This window comes from Equus caballus, chromosome 15, assembly GCF_041296265.1.
Source record: "Equus caballus isolate H_3958 breed thoroughbred chromosome 15, TB-T2T, whole genome shotgun sequence".
Lineage (NCBI taxonomy): Eukaryota > Metazoa > Chordata > Mammalia > Perissodactyla > Equidae > Equus > Equus caballus.
The window spans coordinates 81,636,826-81,658,409 of NC_091698.1; the positions used below are offsets into that span (position 1 = coordinate 81,636,826).

The window sequence follows — 21,584 nt, forward strand, 5'->3', positions numbered from 1 at the left end:
CTTCTCAAGTTTTGACTCCCCATGCAATTTTCCTGCTTTTGTTTTTATTTCAGGGACCTCAAGGAATTGTTTTATTTTTTTCCCCCAGAGGTTATAGTTATAGTCAGCAGGAGAGACGCCTATATAGGGGGCTCCTTACATTGCCATAAAGGAACTAGAACTCCTACATAATTTTTAAAACCTGTAAAGCGGGCAAGATTAAAACAATGCAATGTGGAGATACATAAATATGTGATAAAGCTACTTTTCAGTAAAAGCAAGAGAATGATAAGCATGACATTCAGGTGGTGGCCTCCTCTGGCGGGGGGCAGGTGAGGGAGTGGCAGAGAGGAGGGCACAGGTAGCTTCAGCAGTGTTGGTAAATTCATAAGCTGGGGGGTGGGTTCGTGGGAGTTCGTGTGATTATGATGCTTCATAACCTAAATAGTTTACATATTCTCTTCTATGTATCAAAGTGAACTAATTTAAAAATAAAGAATTTTAATAGTTTGTATAGTTTAAAGTCTTTGGCTACCTATTGTTCAACCGTCCTCGGGAAGGTTTCTACCAACTGTGAGGCTCATTGGGGAAAAAAATCTTTCTTTCTTAAATATGTTTAAAGCTCACTTATCTCGAAAGAATAATAACAACTCTTCAACAACAACAACAAAAAGACAAGAAAATTTCTTAGTATATATTAAAGTTATTCCTAAGAGCATCTGTACACACACCTACACATATTGATTTTCTCCATTTCCAAAGATAATCCAGACAGGGAATTTCCATGTGGAAGACCAACACATGTGGGTGGTCTTATCTGTGGGATGAATGCCCTTACCCTGTGTCCAGGCAGAAGGAGGTTAGGTAATCCACCCATGTATTCTTATAACTATCCTTTTCTGAGTGGGAGAAATGCAAGAAACATTAGGACAAGATTTTTAGAGTCAGAGAAATAAACAATTCAGATCTTTCTATAAGGTTTTATGATGTAAATCTCTTCCCACATATTTTCTCATTTTATTTTTCAACAAAGTATCATTGTGCCCATTTCACAGAAGAGAAAGCTGAGATGCCGAGTGCTTAGAAAACTTCCTCGGGATCGTATAGCTAATGAAGGCCTGAATGACGACTTGACTCAGGATATTCTGAAGTCATTTAACTTTTATGCATCTTTTCCATATAGTAATAAGAGTTTTCCAATAAAAAGACTTGCTGGTTATATATGTGTAAACTTAAATAACTTTCCTTATTGAAGGACTTCTTGGAGTCTTTTGCGAATCTCCATAAGGACCGTTGATATGAAATATTTCCAAAAAAATTTGACCTCATAATCTGTTATTTATGGAGCATTTCATGAGGCTTCTGTTCCACAGAAATACTTGAGAAGAGCTGATATGTGACGTTCATTCCACCAACACTCACAAGAATTCTATGGAATACCTACTGTCTGCCAGGTCTGGTATGAGGTGCTGGCAGACCAAAGATGCTACTGTCTAAGTATCTCAGATCTTTCAGCCATGAAGGGGCCCTCCTCGTCTTTCGATTCATTTGAATAATGTTTACATGCTTGGGACCGTTAGGTGCTGCCTGTCATTTTCCCTCTTGTTCACTAAAATGCTCCACCATTCTCTGAGGTCCTTGTTGATATGCCCCCAATTCCGCTTTGATCTGTGCTCCTTAAACTCATTTATAGAAACCCTAGCCCGCGATGTGACTGTGTCTGGAAAAAGGGCCTTTAAAGAAGTAATTAAGGTTAAATGAGGTCATAAGGGTGGGACTCTAATCCAATAGGACTGTGGCCTTCTAAGAAAGAGATCTCTATCTTTCTTTCTCTCTCTGCCATGTGAGGACACAGTGAGAAGATGGCCATCTGTAAGCCAGGAAAAGAGTCCTCACCAGAACCCGACCATGCTGGCCTCCAACTTACTCCACAGTCCTTTACACAGATCTGATCACGACCCACCTTTTCAATGGCCCTGCAGGGCTTGCAAGGTGTAAAACACTTCACAGTCTAGCTTTCCAGCCGAACTTCCTGGCCATTTCTGCAATACTCCCTGTGCCCAGCCCCCACCAGTTCTCCACCTGGCAAATTCTTCTTCCTTCAAGGCCCAGTTCAAATGTCACCTCCTGTAGGAGAATCATCCCAGACTCTCCTCAGCAGTTCTCATAGCTCCTCTTCTTTATATCCAATGGACTTTGTACGTACACGTTTTTAATTAGATAGTTTCTGTTGAATGATAGCTGGTCGTTAGAATAGCTAATCTATCTTTCACACTTGATAACGAGCTCCTAGGGGGTAAAGATCATGTCGTACTTGTCTTTGGATTGCCGGCATTCAGAAAAGTGCCTGGCACAAGGTCAGTCCTCAATAAATGTTCATTAATGTACAAATACCCCCACGGCCTCTCGTGCACATAAGAGCATACTAAGGAGCTGTTCAGTGCAAGGATGGAAAACTGAGCTGGGAGGAGGGATGCTTGAATTCTAGTCTGGCTTGCCCACCCATTGGCTGTGTCACCAGGGGTGGCACTGATCTGCATCTCAATCCCCTCATTTGCAAAGGGGGGACATCTAAACGCCCTTCCAGGGCTCACATCCAATGATGCAAAGGACTTGATAGCTTGTCTCTAAAAATCTCTATTTTTCTTCCCAGAAAGAAAAGACCTTAGACGTTTTCCAGGGAGAGTCATGGCACACAGCCAGGAGCCTCTAGCCAGGACCCCCGTTGTCAAGTTCAAGGGCCAGGACTTTAACTCCTTGCGGGATCATTGCCTCAGCAGAGGCCTGCTGTTTGAGGATGAGACCTTCCCTGCCAAGACTTCTTCCATAGGTCTGCAGCTGCTCCAGGGACGAAACCTCTTCAGCCTGAAGTGGAAGCGGCCAAAGGTGAGTGAGCCCCCTAGGAGCACACCCCGCTCCTGGGCCCTCTGAGCTGCCTGCCGTGGTGCCTCCCACTGAAAGAAGGATGGGCCTGAGACCTGGTTTTCAGAGATAGCCCAAACCAAACTGGAAGGAGAATGAAATTCATCTGGTCCCTCACAGCTACCATCTTGTATCCTCAATGGGATTGAAAGACCCTGTACCAGGAAACAGGACCCCTGGGTTCTAACCCAGTTCTAACAGTACATCACTAGATTACATGACTCAGTATTCTCATCTGAAAAACGGGAAACCTTGGGCATGAAGATTGTAGCAGATGGTCTCTAGGGTCTCCTCCATCTCCATAATTGAACCCTTCTATCAGTCTTTGTCACTCTTTATTCTCCTCAGGTATCAGTCTTTATCTTCTTTTCTCTTTCCCTGTTAGAATTTACTCAAACAGAAGATATCATTTCAGTCACTTATACAATAGGATGAATTTAAATAATTGCTTCATTTCTCTCATGTTTGGATTTTCAATCTTGTAAAGGCTTGATTCCTAGAGAAGAATTTCAGACATCAGCTGTAAAATTAAGGCAATATCACAGGGCAACATTCACACCCCCCTGACACCCCCACCCCAGGAGATCGCCACTCACTCCACCTGCAGCAAGGTGAGCCCTGTTGGTTTCTCCAGAACTACCTCAGTGTCAGAACATGAAGCTCCAAGGGAGATTTCTCAGCACACTCAGCATCCTATAATCTCGTCAGGGCTTCTGTTGACGCAAAGGACCCCGATAAGCACCGCTTTGAGGGCCCTGATGCCCAAATCTCCTGTTCCTGCTTCCAAAAGCAGCCAGCAGAACCCAGAACAGGAAAAAATTATATAATGTCTAGTAAGTTCATGATGACAGTATTGTCAAGTGTCGCTGAGCACAGACTAAATGCCAAGCATCTACTGAGCACTTTCAATAAAGCCAGGTCAGGTTACGCAGAAAAGGTATTTTCTGATGACATAGGACAATACATAGAACTCTGGAGGGGCCAACTCTTGCCCTGGCTTGTGACAGATTTGTAGCCTTGGGGAAAGGGAGGGTTATTGGAGATCAGATGGGGCTTGGGGTGCTATTTGAAGAAAGATGAGCATGCCTCAGCCTTCTAGGGTCCATCTCACCAGCCAGAGACAAGTCCCCAACGATGACCCTCTTCTTCTGGCCTCCACCTCCTAAGGGCGGCTGAACAAGAGAACTCTATTTAAAGTTTGGAAAAGAGTTATATTTTTTTTGCCTTTGTTATTTTGAGAAGCTGAGATCCTTTTAGAAAGTGTTTTTTTTTCTCCCCACAAGGTGGTAAGCAATAGATGTGAGACCGTATTTATAGTGTTGAAGAATTTATAACATTTCTACTTAGAAAGAGTTGAGAGTTTCTTATCTTAATTCCAGCAACATCTCAACTTGTGATGTCTTTTGGGGTCAAGGAGAAACTAAGGCAAACAGAAGTGAACTGACTTACATAGAATCATGCCAGGAACCTGAAGTGGAAACAGCCAGAGGCCAAATAAGTTTTACTCTCATTCCTCTTCTCATCCAGAAGCTTCTCATCCCACACTCTACCAGGGGTCACTTTTCATTCCAGCACTTCTTTTAAAATGAATATGTAGATATGTCATGTTTCTTTGTGTCCCTTATCACTATTGGTAGCACTTACATTTGCTTCTCTCTCTTCTCTCTCTCTCTCTCCCTCTCCCCCACCCCTTCTTTTCCCTACCCCATTCTTCTTCTCCTCCTTTCTTCTAACAGTTCACCTAGTCCATTTGCTGCTGAAACTTTGTTTTCAGTAGAAGCTCCTTCTACTATTTCATTCAGCTTTTCTTGGTTTAAAGAATTTCCACCCGACCCCACACACCCCAGACTCCGCCCATCAGCAGGCAATCAGGCTCTGCAACAGCCTGTGACTGTGCAGTGGAGCAAATGGCCCTAATGCGACCCAACTCCTCATCAGCCTCAATGCTTCCTACACCCCCAGTCTCAGCAAGAGGCAAGGCTGAGAATTACACTGATACATGGAGTATCTATGTGACATTTCCCTGAACTAAATTTGGTACTTAGAGTGACTTTCCTTTAGAATTTTTATTTCATGGTTAATAATAATAAATTGTATCTATCAAGTGTATACACGTGCTAGGTATTAATCTAAGCACTTTACATGCAGCATTTCATTTACTTACCATAACGCTCCTGTGAGGTAGATAATAGGATTATCCTCATTCAATAGATCAGCACTGTCCAATAGAACTTTCTGTGATGATGGAAAGGTTCTTCCTGCACTGTTCAGTACAGCAGCCACTAGTCACATGTGGCTACTGAGCACTTGGAATGTGGCAAGTGTGACTGAGGGATTGAAATTTTAATTTTATTTAACTTAAATTTAAGTAGCCAGCATGGCTTGTGGCTACCATATTGGAGAGCACAGAATTGTAGATGTATGTCTTCATAGCACAGTCACCAATGTGTCACATTGAAGGACTGAAATTTCATCTTTGTCCCCATTCTTTAGTGAGAAACATTTCACTGCTCAACTGAAGAATGGCCTGTGGGCCTAAAATATGTTGTCTGATGGGTGTTTAATGCTCGGCCCCCAGCCCCACTGTGGATTCTGGCCTGTGGCCATCCCAGAATGAAGCATTGCCTATTCAGACAACAACTTTATCTTCCAAGTAGCCAGAACAGAGTTTCTGGAAGGATGATTCACTAGACATGATTTGCCTTGGGACCAAAAGGAGTTCTTCAGAAAAGGGAAGGCTTAACTAAGTGGAGATATGAGTGTAGGTGGTGAAGGCAAGAGATGAGAAGATAACAGAGAGTAAACATGCCACAACCAATTGCCATTGAGCTAAAGAACTTTGATGCCAATAAAGCAAACTTCTCTAGCAAAAATAGAAAAAGGAAGTGACACTGCCTCCTCGCCCAGCCTGAACTCTGGCCACCCTCTGAAAGCGCCTGTGTCTGAATACTAAGATGCTAAAGCTGGTGCTCCTCATCCAAGAACAGCACGCCATCTGGGGAAGTGCATGAGCAGCCTTTGAAAAGAATGCAGGAATCGCTGCTGAAAATATACAAAGTGATGTCACATTGGAAGAGACACCTCCAGATACAATTACAAGAGAGTCCCGGGTTTGCTACCACTTCAGAAAGAGTAGTTTCTAAGATTCCAGGAGCTTTTGCATTACATGAGCTTCTGGCATACCTAATATGACAGAGATTGCTCCAAACTCCATTGAGGAAGGGCTCCACAATCCCAAACTAATTTACTAAGATTACTTAGTTTGACTATGGCTGATGGCTTCTGTGTTAGTCAGGGTTCTCTAGAGAAACAGAGCCAGTAGGATATATATCTATATCCTAAGGATATGTTTATGATAAGGAATTGGCTCACATGATTATGGAGGCTGAGAAGTCCTCAGTCTCAGGTGTGCAAGCTGGAGACCCAGGAAAGCTAGTGGTTTAGTTCAGTCAAAGTGGGAAGGCCTGAGAACCACGCGTGGAGTGCTGGTGGTATAATTCCCAGTGCAAAGGCAGGAGACTGATGTCCCAGCTCAGCAGTCAGGCAGAGAAGGGGGAATTCTCCCTTTCTCTATTATTTTTTCTATCTGGGCCCTCAATGGATTGATAATGCTGATCCACATTGGGGAGGGCACTCCACTTTACTGAGCCTACCAATTCAAATGCTGATCTCATCTGGAGACACTCTTACGAACACACCTAGAAAGAATGTTCAGCCAAATACCTGGACTCCCCATGATCTGGTCAAGTTGACACATAAAATTAACCATCACAACGTCCTTCTGTACAAATGGATGATTCAGAGCCCTCCAAGGGCCAGTCCGTCTCACAGAATCAGAAAACATTGAGGTCGAGAAGACCCTGCCTGCTGGTATGGTCCATGGAGAAGAGCTAAGCACCACGGAGCCTGACTGTCTGATTCATAGTCTGCTTCCTGTGGGACCTGGAACAAATCACTCAACTGCTCTGAACCTGTACCCCTGCCCTTGCTGGGCCTCAGCATCATCTGAGGAGCTCTGAAAATCCTGAGCTCTATGCCTGGCTGACATACTAAAACCAAGTTGTGGGAGGTAGGACCCAGCAGTCTCCATGTCTGGGGAGCTCCCGGGTGGTTCTGAGTCACACTCAGGGCGGTGACTGCTCGCTGCCAGTCTTATCACACTTACTTCATTGCTCCTGGTGTGCCTGGCCCACCTGGTGTCAGGACCTGCCCAGATCTAGAGTGTTTCCATCTTCCCAGCCATCTTTACCTATTTCTTCTCTGTGCCTTGTCTCAGGAAGTCAGCCTAGCCGACTAAAATGCTTCTGGCTATAATCTCTGTCTCTTCCTACCTTTGCTTTTTTTAGATCATCCAACACCCCTCTAAAGCCCAGGGTGGGGAGATAACAGGCAGCGTAGAGAACAGAGACATAGATGCTGGTTTTGTGCCCAATTTTGAAGCAAACAATAGCAGTGTTTGCCCACAAAATTATTGTTATTGATTTTTTATTTGAAATGATTGCCATTTAATTTGCGTAACAATCAAATATCTTTTTGTTCCTGAATTAGCTAAAATTTTTGTTTTTTAATTTTATTTTAGTAAACCAGAGAAAGTTGTATATTTGTCAAATGCTTTCATAGCATTTATTGGAAGGATATAAATTGTTTCTCCTTTAGAACATGTAAATGTTATTTTATGTTATTAAACGTCCTGACGTGAAACCGTTCTGGCATCCTGCTTGTTGATGGCAAACCTTACTTGATAGCGGGTTAGTCTAATAATTTATTATTGATTCATTTGCTGAGTGGATATAAAAATATTTAGGTGTATTTCCATAAGTGAAATCAGTGTGTAGTGTGTGTAAGTGTATTTGTGTGTTTTTTCTCTCAGGTTGGGCATCCACGCTATGCTAGGTTCTCAAAATAAATGGTAGCAGGATTCTTCTTTTTTTTTTTTCTTTTTTTTAAACTCCAAAACTGTAAGTTACACCAGAATTGTCTATGCCCTGAAAGTTTGAGGAAACACAGGGGGAAAATCATGTGTACTTAGAAGCCTTTACAGAAATATTAGAGAGATATTCTTTGATCACTTTAAAATAGTGTTCCAAGGTTATTGATCTTTTGGGGTTATTTACTAATTTGAATCATTTTGGGCCATGTTAATTTTTATCAGAAAATCATCAGTGTTTTTTTAAGTGATTAGTATGGAATTTTACATCATGTTTTTATATTGCTAAAACCTCATTTCTATTTCTAATTTTATTTGGGTTTCTCTACCGTACTTGCCAAAGCTTGGGTCTATCTATAACTTCTCCCCTAAATAGAATTTTATTGATTTTGCTGTTTTTTCTATTTTATGATTCACTAATTGTTCTCTCTATTGCTTCCTTCCACGTATGTTTGCAAGGCTCTTTTTGTCTTTTTCTTTCTAACGTCTGTGAGTTGATTGCCCAATTCATGTTTTTATTCTATCTTGTTTAAATAATGAATGCATTGAGGCTCTGGGTTTGTCTATGATATGGCCTTTTTAATTTTGCAATTACTATAGAAGAAAGGAATCAATATTTATTGAACATGTACCCTGCCCAATGCTGCACTAAGTATTTCATATCCTTCCTCATTTGTAAAATGGAGAGACTCCTGCTTTGCGAGGCTGTTGGGAGACGCCCGTGGAGAAGGCGCCTGGCCCTCAGCGAGGGCTTGGTAAGGGCAGCCAGCGCTTCCAAGGCTTTTACATCTGATTCTCCCAACTGCCCTCCAATTTGTATTAATGCTCCCATTTTACACAGGAGGAAACCGAGGCTCAGCAAAGGACAGGAAGTTGCTCCAGGTCACCCAGGGGGAAATGTGGGGCAGGACTCCACAGCATGTCTGTCTGAACCACCCTGGAGCACACCCACCCCTCCTCTGTGGATCACTGGAGCGAAGCCAGGAGAAAACAGCAAGGAAGAGCTGAGGCTGTGGGCAGGTCAGAAAGCTGAGCGCAGTCGTCTTCCTTCCAGTCCAAAGGCCAGGCAGACTCCAGCCTCTTTAATTCCTGCTAGAGGAGGATGGTAGGCATCCGTCCACTGACAGTAGGCCTCCTTTGAGACGTTTACTTCCTTTTGCCATTGGAAGGAAAGGGACAGTTAGAGCCATTGAAATGCCCCACGTTGTTTTGAAATGGAGAGAGTTGCTCCCTCCAGGGCCCTGCTCTCCACAGCGTGCCCCTCAGAGGGTGCTGCCCTGCTTGCTTGTGTCGAGAGACCTCCAAGTTCTGCCCAGCCATGGGTATGGCAGAGAGTCAGGTTGGGGCCGCCCCAGGGTCCCCCTCACCCCGGGAGGACCTGGGCCTGAGGGCACTTCTCCTGGCCATCTGAGAGGGCCAACTGTTTGCAGAGCAGGCGGTAGGAGGAGGCTCAGGGGGTGAGGAATATAGCACACATGCAAGCTGGGCCCTCAGTGTGATGGGGACCCTCACATGAATGCACGTGAGCTGGGCCCACACCTTTGTTTGCTTCTTAGTGGCTCCATCAGGAAACTGGCTGTCTACGAAGGGCCGGCAGGTCGCACAAGGCACAGGGCTCTGTATATTCACGGCTGCTGAGCAAATGAATGCATTCTCACTTTGCAGCCCTGCTCTCTGGGAACTTAATTATCAATGTGAAAAGAAACAAAATAGGAACAATGACCAAATTATGCAAACACATACAACGGAAAGCCAGGAAGAGCTGCACAGAGAGGATGCTGGGGATAATCCTGTGGGCTCTGAGGAGGGGGCAAACCTAGAGGACTGGTGCGGCTGGGGCAGGAGCCAGGCCCTTGGCCCAATGTTCCCCTAAAGAGCCTGGGGAGCCCCCCCAGGAACTCTCACAATCCCCAGGTCTGCTGAGAGTTTCCACCATTCTCCCCAGACATTGCCGCCCTGCCGTATCCTCTAGCGAGCCCCTCTCTGTGGCTAGCAGGCATTACGCGTTTTAGAGGCTGGGGAAGGACTAGGTACAGAGTTACAGCATCTGAGACAAGGGGCCTGGGGTCTTCCAGAGTCAGTGTGTAAGTTAGCCAGGGTGTGGGCAAAGATCTGAGTCATACTCATCCTGTATCGTGTACAGCATGTGGCTGGACTTGAACCCAGAGCCCGGAATGTCTACGCTGACTTCTGAGAGATGACAATTCACAGAGAAAGCTCTATTATGTTTATAAAAGCTTCCTCCTAATAAATCTATCCTATTCATTTTTTTTTTTTTTTGGTTGTTCATAACCTCTTGAAACACTGCTCATTGGGACCAGGAGGGCTGACTCTGTGATGTAAGGATCCTGAGCCTTTATTTATATTCTCTCTGCATGCAGTTTGCTTATGCCTTTATTGCCTCTCTTGTCAGTTACATATACACCCAAGTGACATCTGCCTTCCTGATAGCAATAAAACCTGAGGAATGAGGAGAACTTTCCTAACTCAGATTTTAAGCACCTGTTTAAGAATTAACCTTTACCCCTCAAAGATAAAGTTAGTGATGTCTTGGGTACCACAGTGGGACATAGAGGAATGAAAGATGCTCATAGCTTTTCTCCATCTTTCTTAAGGATTTATCAAAGGGGATATCAGAGCCTCACTTCATCCTGGAAGGTGCAAGCAGATTTGACATCCAACAAGGACAGGCAGGTAAGAATTCACCCCTCCTGGCCCTGGATCAGGGCAGCCTCCAAGCAGGGAATGTGGAAGGTGGTGTCCACCCAGACCCACAGAGTTCTGTCCCAGCTGAGGAGGCAAGGCCAGCACCCTCAGTGCTGCTGTGGACGGACTGCCCACGCCCTGTCCCACAGCCTGCAAGTCGGCTCAGAAATGGATGTGCAGAGCCATTTGGCATAAGGAATTATTGAAGAAAGGGAGAAAATGGACACAGGGTTTAGTCTGAGCTCTGAGCAGAGAGACGCATCAGCTGCTGGAAGATGGGAAGGAAAGAGAGACCGAGAAAAGGGAAGCAAACATTTATTGAGCTTCTGCAATGGCTGTGCCAGATACTTTGCGTGTGCTGTTATTTCACGTATGTCTTGAAACATCCCCATTCTGTGAAAATGAAGGGAAATGAAGGGTCCAAGAGATGAAATAATTTCCTTAACTTCACATAAGCAGTAAGTGACAGAGTTGGGTTTGAATCCAGGGCTGTTAGACTCCTTCCCACCTGCCAGCCAGCCACGGGACAGAGTTGTTGCTAAGAGCTGAGCAGTGTGGGCAGGGAAGTGGACACCTGCCTTGAAGGAGGCCCCTGGGCAGTATCAGGTATGGCCAAGTGAAACCCCTGAACAAGAGATGGGTGGGACTGGCTGGGAGGGGAAAGTGGACAGGCAGTTGAGAGACACAGCCAAGTAAGACAGCAACTCTTCTGAGAACAGAAAAGCCCCCACCAGCCAATAATCCTCCTATTAGGGTTCCAGCTAACTGGAGGAAGAAACTCTCTGTGAGTGTCTTTGTGGCTTCTGCACCCAGCACAGCGTCTGACACGAGGTGGCATTCAAATAATTGATAGTGTTGAAGGTGAAGCAGGGAAGACTCAAGAGAAGGGGGTGAGAATGCTCAAAAGGGCTCACAACGATGTCCAAGGAGAAACCTAAGGCCACATGTCCCTCAAAGGGGAAGAGGAGAGAACCCCTGTGTGGGCTGGAGAGGCCCTGACTTGGGTAGGGGCTGAGCAAATATTAGCAAAGAGAAACATAGTCAGTTTTCCCCAGTTGTAGAGAGTGCCAGTGCCCCTGATGCTGGCAGCAAAATTCACTGTAACTTTAGCTCTGGGACCCCCCCCCCCCCCCCCCCGGCAAAATGAGAATCAGAAGGCAAGTTGGCTCACCAGCTCTGCCCAGGCCCAGCTGGGGCTCTCTGACCTCCCTCACCACCATCACCTCTCTCGTTACCACCCTCATCACCCCATCTTCACCACCAGCCCCACCCTCACCCCTATCGTCACCACTACCCCTCATCAACCCCCCACTTTCATCACCACCCCCACCATCCACACCACCCCCGTCACTATCACCCTCACCATGACCACCAGCTCCTTCTCTGTCTTGCCTGGAACTGATCTCAGTGAATCCTGTGCCCAAACAGAAAAATAAGGTGTTATTCAGAAGAAGGTGTGCAGACTTTGGTGAGAAAGACCTGTGAAAAGCATGGAATGGGGCTTCCAAGTGTGTCCAATAGACCTCTCATGGCTTATGTCCTCTCACAGGAGATTGCTGGTTCCTGGCAGCACTGGGCTCCTTGACACAGAACCCACAGCATCTACAGAGGATCCTGATGGACCAAAGCTTTTCACACCCGTATGCAGGAATTTTCCGTTTTCGGGTACGTGTACCACTAGGCCGCTCCTTACCTGGGGTTCTCTGTGAGCACAGGGACGCAAGTGTCTTGAATATTCTTGTGCCCTGGCAGCCTGAGATGGAAGAGTCAGTTATCTGCTAGTTACTCTGCATACCTCCAAAAACGGATTTGAGCTCACGATCCGACAACGTATAGGAAAGATGAGAGTTAAAATGTTTTTGTGTAAATAAAAAGAAGTGGCAGAAACAATTGGCAAAAAAAAAGTCATTGATCAAGAACCCTACACATCACTGAGCTTTTGTCGATGTCTGTTGCTGTGCCATATCTTGCTATTTTGATTACAGTAACTTTAGAGTAAGTTGCAACAGCTGGTAGGATAAGTTCTCCTTCATTATTCATTATTCTTTCCTCAAAAATATCTCGGTAATTCTCGCACATTTATTCTTCAATGAGAATTTTAAAATCATTGTGTCAATTAAAAAGAAAAGCCACTGTGATGAGGAGCGGAGCAGCATTAAATTTATGTATTAATTTGGAAAAAATACATTTTTATTATTTAAATTATTGCTTTTCAGAAACAGTATATCTTTCCACTTATTCAGAACTAATTTTATTCAGAACAATAAAATGCTGCAGTTATGCTTTCAGATTGGTGTTATGCCCTCAAATATTTTACAGTTTTGTAGCTGGTGTGAGTGAGATTTTTCCCTCATTTCTAAGTAGGTGTGGTTAACCTGCCTCCTTAGCACAGTAGGTCGAAAGTCAGTCTCCAAATCTCAGTAGATGTTGCTGAAAAGAGGAAAACTACTCCTTACTATATATTAAATTGTATCTAGCCACCTGACCAAATTCCTTTACTAGTTCTAATTTTTTTCATTAGGAGAGTTTGGATTTTTTTTAGTTATCTAATATTATCTACAAATAAAGATAGTTTTATCTCTTCTTTGTTTTCTGGTGAGCAAGATTGGCCCTGAGCTAACATCTGTTGTCAGTCTTCCTCTTTTCACTTGAAGAAGATTTGCCTTGAGCTAACAACTGCGCGAATCTTCCTCTGTTTTTTGTATATGGGATGCTGCCACAGCATGGCTTGATCAGTGGTGTGTAGGTCTGTGCCCAGGATCCAAACCCACAAACCCTGGTCCACCAAAGCGGGCTGCAGAGCCGTCGCCTATGGATTTTTTAACTGGGTTGTTAGTTTCTTTGTTGTTGAGACATATGTGTTCTTTGTATATTTTGGATATTAACCCCTTATCTGATACATGGTTTGCAAATATCTTCTCCCACTTGTTAGGTTGTCTTTTCGTTTTGTTGATGGTTTCCTTTGTTGTTCAGGAGCTTTTTAGTTTGAATGTAGTCCCATTTGTTTATTTTTTCTATTGGTTCCCTTGCCTGGTCAGACATAGTACTTGAAAATACGCTGCTAAGACCAATGTCAAAGAGCAGACTGCCTGTTTTCTTCTAGAGGTTTCATGGTTTCAGGTCTTATGCTCAAGTCTTTAACCCATTTTGAGTTAATTTTTGTGTATGGTGTCAGATAATGGTCTACTTTCATTCTTGTGCAGGTGGCTGTCTAGTTTTCCCAGCACCATTTATTGAAGAGACTCTCCTTTCTCCATTGTATGGTCTTGGCATGAAAATTAGCTGTCCATGAATGTGTGGGTTTACTTCTGAGCTCTTGATTCTGTTCCATTGATCTGTGTGTCTGTTTTTGTGCCAGTACCATGCTGTTTGGTTACTATAGCTTTGTAGTATATTTTGAAATCAGAGGTGTGATACCTCCAGCTTTGTTCTTTTTTCTCAGAATTCCTTTGGCTATTCGGAGTCTTTAGTTATTCCACTTAAATTTTAGGGTTCTTTGTTCTATTTCTGTGAAAAATGTTGTTGGAATGTTCTAAAGGATTGCACTGAATCTGGAGGTTGCTTTAGGAAGTATGGACATTTTGACTATGTTAATTCTTCCAATCCAAGAGCAGAGTATCTTTCCATTGCTTTGTGTCTTCAATTTCTTTCAACAATGTTTTATAGTTTTCAGTGTACAGATCTTTCACCACTTTGGTTAAGTTTATTCCTAGATATTTTATTCTTTTTTGTTGCAATTGTAAATGGGATTGTATTCTCAGTTTCTCTTTCTGCTGCTTGGTTCTTAGTGTACAGAAACACAAATGACTTGTGTATGTTGATTTTGTATCCTGCAACTTGACCATATTCATTTATTATTTCTAAAAGTTTTTTATTTTTTTATTATTTTTTATTGTTTATTACTTCTAAAAGTTTTTTGGTGGATTCTTTAGGGTTTTCTATCTATGAAATCATGTCATCTGCAAATAGTGACAGTTTCACTTCTTCCTTTCCAAATTGGATCCCTTTTATTTCTTTTCCTTGCCTGATTGCTCTGGCTAGGACTTCCAATACTATGTTAAATGAGTGGTGACAGTGGGTATCCTTGTCTGGTTCTTGTTCTTAGAGGGATAGCTTTCAGTTTTTCTCCACTGAGAATGATATTAGCTGTGGGTTTGCCATATATGGCCTTTGTTATGTTGAGGTACTTTCCTTATATACCCATTTTATTCAGAGTTTTTATATTAAATGGATGCTGTATCTTGTCAAATGCTTTCTCTGCATCTATTGAGATGATCATGTGATTTTTATTCTTCATTTTGTTAATGTGTTGTATCATGTTGATTGATTTGTGGATGTTAAACCATTCCTACATCCCTGGAATAAATCCTGCTTCATCATGTTGTATGATCTTTTTAATATATTGCTGTATTCAATTTGCTGGTATTTTGTTGAGGATTTTTGGATCCACGTTCATCAGTGATATGGGCCTTCAATTTTCTTTTTTTGTGTTGTCTTTGTCTGGTTTTCATATCAGGGTAATGTTGGCTTCATAGAATGAGTTCAGAAGCTTCTCCTCCTCTTCAATTTTTTGTAATAGTTTGAGGAGGATAGGTATTAAATCTTCTTTGAATGTTTGGTAGAATTCACCAAGGAAACAGTCTGGTCCTGGACTTTTATTTTTGGGGAGGTCTTTGATTACTGTTTCAATCTCCTTACTGGTGATTGATCTATTCAAATTCTTTATTTTTTCTTGATTCAGTTTTAGAAGGTTGTATGATTCTAAGTATTTATTCATTTCCTCTAGATTATCCAATATGTTGGCATATAGCTTTTTGTAGTATTCTCTTATAATCTTTTGTATTTCTGAGGTGTCCATTGTAATTTGTCCTCTTTCACTTCTGGTTTTATTTATTTGACCCTCTCTCTTTTTTTCATGGTCAGTCCAGCTAAGGGTTTGCCAATTTTGTTTATCTTTTCAAAGAACTAGCTCTTGGTTTCATTGATTTTTTTTCTATTGTTCTTTTAGTTTCTATTTCATTTATTTCTGCTCTGATTTTTATTATTTCCTTCCTTCTACTAATTTTGGGCTTTTTTTGTTCTTCTTTTTCCATTTCCTTTAGGTGCACTGTTAGATTTTTTATTTGAGATTTTTCTTGCTTGTCAAGGTAGGCCTGTATTGCTATAAACTTCCCTCTTAGAACCACTTTTGCTGTATCCCATAAATTTCAGCATGTTGTATTTTCATTTTCATTTGTCTCCAGGTATATTTTTATTTCTCCTTTCATTTCTTTATTGCCCCAATCGTTGTTCAGTAGCATTTTGTTTAATCTACAAGTATTTGTGGCTTTTCTGATTTTCTTCTATAGTTGATTTCTAGTTTGATACCATTGTGGTCAGAAAAGATGCTTGGTATTATTTCAGTCTTATTAAATTTATTGAGACTTGTTTTGTGCCCTAATATGTGTCAATCCTGGAGAATGTTCCATGTGAATTTGAAAAAAATGTATATTCTGCAGTTTTTGGATGGAATGTTCTGTGTATTTCTACTAAGTCCATCTGGTCTATTGCATCATTTAAGGCCAATGTTTCCTTATTGATCTTCTGTTTGGATGAGCTATCCATATGTGTAAGTGGAGTGTTAAAGTCCCCTACTATTATTGTGTTACTGTCTATTTCTCCTTTTATGTCTGTTAATAATGCTTTCTTTATTTAGGTGCTCCTATGTGGGGTGCATAGATATTTACAAGTGTTATATCATCTTGTCAAATTGTTCCCTTTATCATTATGTGAGCTTGTCTTTGTCTCTTGTTACAAACTTTGTTTTAAAGTCTATTTTGTCTGAGATAAGTATTGCTACCCCAGCTTTCTTTTCTTTGCCATTTGCATGGAGTATCTTTTTCCATCCCTTCACTTTCAGTTTGTGAGTGTCTTTAGGTCTGAAGTGTCTCTTCTATGCAGCGTATATATGGGTCTTGTTTTTTTAATCCAATCAGCTGCCCTATGCCTTTTGATTGGAGCATTTAGTCCATTGACATTTAAAGTAGCTATTGATAAGTATGTACTTATTGCCATTTTGTTATTTTTTTCTGGGTGTTTTAGTAGTTCTTCTCTGTTCCTTTCTTCTTCTCTTGCTCCCTGCCCTTGTGGTTTAATGGCTTTCTTTAGTATTATGTGTAAGTTCCTTTCTCTTAATTTTTTCTGTATTATTATAGGTTTCTGGTTTGTGAGTACCATGAGGTTCATATATAATAAGCTACATATATAGCAATCTATATTAAGTTGATGGTCTCTTTAGTTTGACCTCTCTCTAAAAGCTCTACTGCTTTGCTCCCTTCCTCCCATATTTTATATTTTTGATATCATATCTAAACTCTTTGTGTGTGTGTGTGTGTGTGTGTATCCATTACCCTCTTATCACAGAAATAAGTAATTTTTAGTACTTTTGTCTTTGACCTTCATATTATCTTCAGAGGTGGTTGATCTGCTACCTTTACTGTATTTTTGCCTTACCAGTGATTTTTATTACATTTTTTGGTAGTTTTCTTATTACTATTTGTGGTCTTCTCTTTCCAACTTAAATAAATCCCTTTAGCATTTCTTGTAAGACTGGTTCTTGTTAATAAACTCCTTTAATTTTTGCTTGTTTGGGAAACTCTGTATCTCTCCTTCCATTCTGAAGGATAACCTAGCTGGGTAGAGTATTCTTGGCTATAGACTTTTTCTTTTCAGCACTTTAAATATATCATGCCACTCCCTTCTAGCCTTAAGGTTTCTACTGAGAAGTCAGCTGATAGCCTTATGGAATTTCCTTTGTATGTAACTTGTTCCCTTTCTCTTGCAGCTTTTAATATTCTCTCTTTATCTTTAATTCTTGACATTTTAATTATAACGTGTCTTGGTGTGGGTCTCTTTGGGTTTATCTTGTTTGGTGCTCTCTGTGCTTCCCGTACATAGATGTCTCTTTCTTTTCTTAGGTTAGGGAAGTTTTCAGCTATTATTTCTTCAAATAGGATTCTCTGCCCCTTTGTCTCTCTTTTCTCCTTCTGGAACAGCTATAAAACAAATGTTAGTGTGCTTGAGGTTGTCCCAGAGGTCCCTTAGACTGTCCTCATTCTTTCTAATTCTTTTTTCTTTTATCTGTTCAGCTTGGGTGATTTCCTCTAGTCTTTCGTCCAGCTCAGTGATCCATTCTTCTATATCATCTACTCTGCTATTGAGTCCCTCTAGTGAATCTTTCATTTCCAGTATGAATTCTTCATTTCTGATTGGTTCTTTTTTTATATTTTCCAGTTCTTTGTTGATGTTCTCACTGAGTTCATCCATTCTTCTCCCAAAATCAGTGAGGATCTATATGGCTTTTTGTTTGAACTCTTTGTCAGGTAGATTATTTCTGTTTCATGTAGTTCGTTTTCTGGGGTTTTGTCCTGTTCCCTTCTTGGAATGTATTCCTTTGTCTCCTCATTTTGCCTTTTTCTCTGTGCTCATGTCTGTGTATTAGGTGGGTATCTATGTCTCCTGATCTTGGAGAGGTGGCCTTATTTACGTGATGCCTTATGAGGCCCAGCAGTGTATTTCCCTCTTGTCACCAGTTCCAAACACTCCACAAGTGTTGCCTGTGTGGGCTACATGTGTCCTACTGTTGTGGCAGGGTTTCTCTTACTGCAGTGGCACATGAAGACTAGACTGTCTCCCTGGCTGGCTGGTTGTAATGTTCAGCTGTGTGTGGTTGCTATGGGCCTTTCAGTCACTTTATCAGGTATGGAGAGCCCCAGAACAGTTGGCTAGAGGGTCTAATATCACATTCCTATTGCAGTTTTTCTGTTAAGTGAGTAGGCCCCCAGCATGGCTGGTTGTTAGGTTCACAGGCTTATAATTGCTGTAGGCCTCTGGCCTGCAAGGGTCTTGTCCGCTCTCTCAGGATTGCAGCTGAGTGGGACTGGCCCCAGGCACAGGAGCACCCAATTGTTTCAGGCTTTGGAAAGTGAGGCCAATCCCCTATGTGGCTGTTTGAGAAGCACAAATCTTCTGAAGCTGACAAGCCCCACTGCCCACAGGGCCACACACACTGTCAACACAGTCCTGCAACATGCATGCACTCCAACCCCTTGAGAGGACCCAGTCACCCCTCTGGAGAGGCCCCACACACTCCACCAACTCCTCATGCATGCCCTGCCCCTCAGAGGCAGACCCACAAGGCCAAATGCAGAGGCTACAGGCACCCAGCCTATACATGCCCACAAGTTGCCCAAGGGCTTGCTGTTGGGTGGAGCCAGTCCCTAGGGCAGACTGCCTGCCCTAGCTGAGCTGGATTAAATTGGTGCTATAATGGGTGGGACAGACTCTGGGCTAACAGGCCAGGAGAAGAACTCCAACAGTGTTCACCAGTGTCTGTGTCAGCCTGTACTAGGCCACAATAATGGCTGCCACCAATGTCTCAGTACCCACAGAGGTCTTACCTCTCACTGAGATGCTCCCAGAGCCTATCAGGTGAGTCTCTTTTCACCAAAGGATGGTGCACCTTTTTTTCTGATGATTTTAGGTTGTTTTCTGACACAGATGAATTTGTGCTTGGGCCCTTTAAGAGCTGGGTTTTTCCCCTTATGTCCAATAGCTTTTCTGGAGGTATTCCCCATTGTAGTTAGTAGCCAGCAAAGCCAGATATTATGACACTCATCTCAGTTGTGCTGAGTCCAAAAGATGTTTATAGCACTAATGCTCCTCTGCTTAGATCCTCTTCTCCTCCAGGGAATGCTGTGTGCCTTAGGATCACTCCCAGCCAGCCACAAAGCACCGTGGCTTGCAAAGGTAGCTTTTTTTCTCTCCAGAAAGGGCATTCTGCCACTTCCACCTCAGTCAGGTCTGTCCTTTGTTGCAGAGGTTCTTTTTATCCAGTTTTCAGTTCTCTCTCAGTGGTAATTGCTCCAAGAGTAGTTGTGAATTTGTTGTGTCCATGGGAGGAAGTGAGTTCAGAGTCCACCTGTGCCACCATCTTGACCTCAAGTCTGGAATTAATTCTTGAAATTCATATTTTTTCTAGGAAAACCAATTGTTTCTTCTATAGTTCCAAATTTATTGCCCAAAAGTTGCTTATATGGTTTTCTGAAAATTCATTTAATTTCTTCTAATCTGTGGTTAAATCTCCTTTATCAATTCCTGTGCCACGTATTCATTTTTCCTTTTTTTCCCCTTATTCCAGCCAATATGTTGTATTGGTTGTTGAACAAATAAACTTTTAATTTTCATTGTTCTTTCTCTTCTTATTCTTTTGGGGCTTTGTTTTCTGCATAATCTATTTCAGTTTATTTTTATTAATTTCCATTTACTTTCTCTTGGTTAATTTGTTTTGTTTTCTGAACATGTACATTTAATATTCTTAGTCTTTTTTTAATGATTAAAGCTTTTTAAGACTAAATTTTCCTCTGAGATCTTATCTGTATCTATAGATTTTGATATAAAATGTCTTACTTTTATTAATTTTACAATAATATTCTTTTAGTTTTGATTAAGTTTTATATGGGGTAATCTTTTGTTTGTAGAGGTTTAGATTTATTAAATTAGGGTCAGAGACTATAATTCATAAAATCTCTACATTTGGGGAAATTATTAAAGTTTTACTTATGGCCAACACAATAGTTTTTGTAGATGCTTCATGGACATATGAGAAAAATATATATTATCCAATGGTCATGAGTTTTATATATGGAATCATGCATCTGATTTATAGATTGTATTATCTGCCGTTATCTCTTTCATCTTGGCTTATTTTTTGTCTGCTTGATTTGTCAAATTCTAAAAAAGATAAATTGAAGTTCTTCCCCAAAGTTATAGTCTAGAGGTTCCTCTTATGTTTTCAGATGTTCTCACTTTACATTTTTCCTGCTATAGTCTTTGGTGCCCAAATTTTTATGTTCTTGCTGTCTGATTGTTGGAATAAAGCTTGTATAACAGCTCTCTTTGTTATATTTAACACTTTGGCCTTAACTTCCTCTTTATCTGATATTTCTATTGCCACTCCAGCCTCCTATGATTTATGTTTCCCTGTTACATCTTTGCTCATCCCTTCATTATCAATTTCTTTTTCACTATGTTATAAGTATGTTTCTTGTACAAAGCATATTTAAAACTCATTTCTTACCATTGTTTCTCTCACCCATCATTTCCACTTAAGATTTTTGTTCTAATTTCATCCTCATTAGGTAAGAGTAGTTCCTTAAATAATTTTCTCAGATTACATGAGTGTTTTTCATTTGCTCTTATTTAAGAACAGTATTTTGGTTGGATTTAGGACTCTTGGATCACATTCTCTTTCCTCAAGAACCTGTAAACATTACCCCATTGTCTTAAAGTTTCTGATGTTGCAGAAGAAAAACCCAATACTAATTTGTGCTCTTGACTTTGTATGCAACATATTCTTTCAAACTGCAAGTTTATAAAGAGCTCACTCTCTCCTCAGTGTTCAGGAATTTCTCTGGAATATGTTTCGAAGTGTGCCTTTTAAAAATTAATCTTGCCTGGAATTCAGGGAGCAGTTTCAGTCTGAAGACCTGCCTCCTCTTTCTGCTCAGCTAACTGTCCCTCCATTGTTTCTGAATGTTCTCCTTTATCCTGTTCTCTCTTCCTGAAGTCCAATTATTTGCATATGAGGTCTTCTAACAAGCACTCAGGTGATGCTGACGTTGCTGGCCCAAGGATCACACTGAGGAGTAAGCTAGAGGGTGCAGGGTTCAGCTGTATCTGGGCTCGTGTCAGGGCTGCAAGTGTTTTTAGAGTGACAGAATGTTAGAACAACCCAAGGCTGAGGCAGGACATGCTCTGCCCTTCTGGGTGGTAAAGGAAGTCCCATAGTTCCCCCAGAAACAGCTGCACTGCTGACCTCTGTACATCTCTTCTCATCACTCTGAGCTTCGTCCCTGCTCTCTGGAAGGGGCCCAGTACCAGGGCAACTCGGATGCTTTGCCCAAAACGCTTCTTGTTTCCCTCATACTCATGGGTGTTGGCAAAATGGCACCAGCATGCTTCTTGGAGGGTGCAGATATTATCCAGATGCCAGACCTCCTCACCCTGTTAC

At 41.9% G+C, this 21,584-nt stretch overlaps 1 protein-coding gene across 1 annotated transcript in view; it reads left to right on the plus strand.

Moving 5' to 3' along the window:
• Window positions 1-21,584, plus strand: part of CAPN13 (calpain 13) — an 83,399-nt gene that overhangs the window by 14,346 nt on the left and 47,469 nt on the right. The window contains exons 2-4 of the mRNA XM_014731228.3: window positions 2,633-2,865; window positions 10,444-10,522; window positions 12,084-12,199. Of these exons, the coding sequence (XP_014586714.1) occupies window positions 2,668-2,865; window positions 10,444-10,522; window positions 12,084-12,199 (393 nt within the window). The 5' untranslated portion in view covers window positions 2,633-2,667. The remainder of the gene's footprint in view (window positions 1-2,632; window positions 2,866-10,443; window positions 10,523-12,083; window positions 12,200-21,584) is intronic.